This window comes from Salvelinus sp. IW2-2015, linkage group LG11 (assembly GCF_002910315.2).
Source record: "Salvelinus sp. IW2-2015 linkage group LG11, ASM291031v2, whole genome shotgun sequence".
In the NCBI taxonomy this organism is placed as follows: domain Eukaryota; kingdom Metazoa; phylum Chordata; class Actinopteri; order Salmoniformes; family Salmonidae; genus Salvelinus; species Salvelinus sp. IW2-2015.
In genome coordinates, this window is record NC_036851.1 from 39,415,054 (window position 1) to 39,419,817 (window position 4,764).

Genomic DNA, 4,764 nt, shown 5'->3' on the forward strand with positions numbered 1-4,764 from the left:
CATAAGATGATAGATGGACTGCGCTCCATAGTCTACTGAGATGCGGTCTCTGTCCCCACCCTGAGTGTTGATGATTCATCATGCAGATAGCAGAGAAGACAGATTTAGACATCTCATATAATTTAACGGTTCCATTTCACATTATGCTGTTCATTTAATTTAAAAATATATAATTTAACGGTTTCTCACATATTTATCCCGGGAAAAGGCAGTGGGTTTTGGCAGGAAACCCCCTATTCAACCCTACTGTGCAGTGAGTGACTGTAATCTGATATTTTATTGTGTTTGCAGGGGGGGGGGGGGGGGGGGGATAATCAGAGTGAGAGATCATTCTTCCACAGACAAGAAACTCCAGTCAGGAAGACTAAATAATTACACAGAGGTGGCTTCACCAAAATCAAAATGGTTTAATAATATATATATATATATATTTTGAAGGAGTTAAAAGCAGACAAGTTGCGACACACTACAGTGCAGCTTATTATATCTGTACAGTGATCCTCCAGAGAAAGACAGACATAGAGAAGAGGTGATCCTTTACTATTGCAGATTGTTGCTTCCCTCTTCTACATTTGAGTCATTTAGCAGACGCTCTTATCCAGAGAGACTTAAAGGAGCAATGAGGGTTAAGTGCCTTGCTCAAGGGCACATCAACATATTTTTCACCTAGTCTACTCGGGGATTCAAACCAGCAACCTTTCAGTTATTGGCCCAAAGCTCTTAACCACTAGGCTACATGCCACCCTTCTCTTGGTCCATTTCTGTTACTAGTACCAAAAACTGCAAAAAGAGAAAGTGTGAATCTGCCATGTTGCTGGGGCATAGAGTTACCAGTCAGAACTCTCATCCAAACCTGTGATATCATTAGGTCTCATACAGCAGTCTTTGATAGAAGGGAGATAATCCAAGTAACCATGGCAACACAGAAAGAGACAGCCCGTGGGTTTACGAAACCCCACAGTCAACAGCCTGAGTGATAGAAGGCTGTGATGTCATAATGAGTCTTGAGTGATGTCACAAAAATGTTCTTTTGAGTTTAGGAGAGTAAAAAATAAAATGTAAAAAAAAAACTGTTCAGGTGCCTGTCCTTCTCCTTTCAGAACCACGGGGGGCGATGATGATGCTGGCTCAGTCCAGACCCACAATATCATGCCGTTTGTAGGACTGTGAAACCAGGCTTCCTGTAGGAACAACACCAACAATATCACATAGAATACATAGAACAGGTCTCACAATGAAAATACATACATACTCCTTATCTACTGAGGAGAAACACTCAGGACCTGACCTTGAACACTAAATATTGTCTGTCTTACCTTCTTCCCAGGTACAAAAATTATAGTCTATCGATTTCATACTTTACCAGAGCAGACAGTATGCTTAACATGAAATAAACACAGAATTCAAAGCAGAGGCATTTCAGGTGTATAATCTCTTACCATAACAATTTTCAATAATGCAATTTGAAAGAATATGCTTTTGGAGGTGCATTGGAAAATAAAACATGATTCAATAGAAGAAATTCCCTCACTGCTTGCTTGCAAAGTTTCACAAATGTATTGTAATAACAAACATTTGTATATTTCTCCTTTTGAATCACTGATGCAATTTGACCCAATTACATTGCATAGGTTCCAAGGGACCATGAGTTGTTTTTTACCAACAAAAAAATGAGAAGAACTTTGAACACAGCCTATGACAGCTCAGTTTTGCTCAACTCTCAGTGTCTTGCATTGTGGTCCAGCAGGATGATTTGACAGTTGTTAAAAAAAGCACAGCAAACATCACAGATCTTAGAGCAGAATTGATTTCACAAATATACAAAACACCCAAACACATCCAACATAGACACAAACCTGGATATACCCATCCACCAACACACACCTACAGACACACAAGCCCAGGGAAGAGCGAGGCCGGTGCGGAGTGGAGCAGGAAGGGCAAGCAGGAAGTAGACAAAACAGCCGCAGGTCAGGTCAGTATAAAGCCATCTAGCTCCAGGTCAGTCGGCTGGCCGGTGGCCATATTGGAAACCAAACCAAACCAACAACCAGAAAGCCAGAATCACAACTAACCCAAACCCTCACAGTGGGGAGAATATCTTGATTTTGTATGGATTAGTCCCACCACCACATTTCAAATCTGTCCCAGAATCAGTTCCTAATCAGCAGAGTTAAGGAGGGTGGGTTGTAGGGTAGGGGGTTGGGGGCCTGGGGATAGTGAGCGGTTTGGGCTCAGTTAAAGGGTCCGTGTGTGTTTGTAGGGTGGGCCTAGCCGGGCCGCGGGAGCAGATGGCTGGTGAAGCATTGTAGCTAGCAGGATCAGCATAGCTCCCCATTGTGGCGTCATATCATATCACATCCTTACCTGCAGCAGTAAGGCCCCCCTCCACTCTGCCCTTCATCCCTCCTCCCACTTCCACTCCGTCAGGGTAGACCCTGTCCCCCCTGTAGGGTTTGGGCCTGAAGGGGAAGTCTTTCTCTTTACCTTTGGAGCCTTTCGGCCGCCCTGCCGTCTTCTTCTTGGACTTGCTGTCTCCCTTCACCCCCAGTAAGGGGTGCACCTCTGGAATAGGGGGAGAAAACACAAGTCAAATAGGTATCCAATCAATGGTTAAAAGTTGTTGTGTGTGTGTGTGTGTGTTCTGACTCTCACCATCACTGGGCACCCCTTGTAGTTCGATGATGGTGGTGGTACGGGCCTTCTTTTTGGGAGGAGCTCCTTCTGAGGATGGCTGGCGTTGCTTCTTGTCCCCGCCCCCTGTGTGGGAAGAACCATCTTCTGCGGGGGCGGTCTGGACGGCTGCATCCGGAGGGGGACCAAATGGATTCTCCTCAGGGTCCTCTACCTCTGGAGCGATGGGCAGGTAGAGCAAGGCCTTGAAGTCTTCTAGCTCCTCATCACTAACACAGTATTGTGTTGCAATTACATTTCTATTCAATTGCCTTGCCTATTTAAAGCTATAAAAGTATCACCATCACAACACATGTCTACCTTCATCATCATCATCACACACACTCACCTGCTGCAAAAAGCCACAATGGGGTCAACAGAGGTCACATCCACCTCCTCATCCTCCGCAGCATCCGCACCTGGGACACACACACACACAAATAAGTCCCTGACAAGTAGCAATGTCTCTCCATTTATGCACACGTTTGTGTGTGTGTGTACCTGTCTGTTCAGGTTCACTTTTATCCTCGTCTTCTATATCAAACTCAGACTCTCTCTCCTCGTACTCCACGTTCTCATCCAGCTCCTTAAAGTCTGGGGCGAACGCACTCCAGTTTTCCTGAACACAAAATCACAGCATGGAATGAATTAACCAACCCATTCCATTAGATCCACAACCATAACATCCATCCTCATCAGTAGACAGTTTTGGTTTATGATTCTGGAATCTTGTGGACTCCTGAATGATTCCTCTTTCAACAGTGCTTCATGGGCGATTGCACGCCAGCATAGCCCCAAAATATTTTTGGTACTCCAGACTGTTCTGGCAATTCTCACATCTTCATTGGGAGGAAGAATGTTTAAAGGTAGACTCAGCAATATGACGTAGATGCAGAAAGTAAACAGCATAATGGGTCAATTTCCGCAAAAACTATGAGCGTTGAAGCACAGGGCTCAACTGCTCTGCTGTTTTGGTGCACTGGCTACCACACTGTAAACAGCGTGAAGTGAACCCGTGCACATGTGCAGACATTGTGTGTGACTGTGTTGCAGCGAAGTCATCTCACTCATCTCAATATCTGCGTGGCTGCTCGAGGTAACGTCATTTCGCTGAGTCTACCTTTAACATGTTTTAACAACAGAATTTGCTTTTTTGGATTTTTGGATTTTTGGATTTTTGTTTTAGATTCCGTCTCTCAGAGCAAGGCCTTGAAGTCTTCTAGCTCCTCATCACTAACACAGTATTGTGTTGCAATTACATTTCTATTCAATTGCCTTGCCTATTTAAAGCTATAAAAGTATCACCATCACAACACATGTCTACCTTCATCACATCATCACACACACTCACCTGCTGCAAAAAGCCACAATGGGGTCAACAGAGGTCACATCCACCTCCTCATCCTCCGCAGCATCCGCACCTGGGACACACACACACACAAATAAGTCCCTGACAAGTAGCAATGTCTCTCCATTATGCACACGTTGTGTGTGTGTGTGTACCTGTCTGTTCAGGTTCACTTTTATCCTCGTCTTCTATATCAACTCAGACTCTCTCTCCTCGTACTCCACGTTCTCATCCAGCTCCTTAAAGTCTGGGGCGAACGCACTCCAGTTTTCCTGAACACAAAATCACAGCATGGAATGAATTAACCAACCCATTCCATTAGATCCACAACCATAACACCATCCCATCAGTAGACAGTTTTGGTTATGATTCTGGAATCTTGTGGACTCCTGAATGATTCCTCTTTCAACAGTGCTTCAGGGCGATTGCACGCCAGCATAGCCCCAAAATATTTTTGGTACTCCAGACTGTTCTGGCAATTCTCACATCTTCATTGAGGAGAAGAATGTTTAAAGGTAGACTCAGCAATATGACGTAGATGCAGAAGTAAACAGCATAATGGGTCAATTTCCGCAAAAACTATGAGCGTTGAAGCACAGGGCTCAACTGCTCTGCTGTTTTTGGTGCACTGGCTACCACACTGTAAACAGCGTGAAGTGAACCCGGCACATGTGCAGACATTGTGTGTGACTGTGTTGCAGCGAAGTCATCTCACTCATCTCAATATCTGCGTGGCTGCTCGA

General features: G+C 44.6%; 1 protein-coding gene across 1 annotated transcript in view; it reads right to left on the reverse strand.

Annotated features, from left to right (window-relative positions):
- Nucleotides 1–392: 392 nt before the first annotated feature.
- The window catches only part of LOC111970355 (retinoblastoma-binding protein 5-like), a 22,912-nt gene continuing 18,540 nt past the window's right edge, over nucleotides 393–4,764 (reverse strand). Inside the window, 5 exon segments of the mRNA XM_023997040.3 lie at nucleotides 393–1,181; nucleotides 2,368–2,565; nucleotides 2,656–2,903; nucleotides 3,023–3,092; nucleotides 3,175–3,292. Of these exon segments, the coding sequence (XP_023852808.1) occupies nucleotides 1,129–1,181; nucleotides 2,368–2,565; nucleotides 2,656–2,903; nucleotides 3,023–3,092; nucleotides 3,175–3,292 (687 nt within the window). The 3' untranslated portion in view covers nucleotides 393–1,128.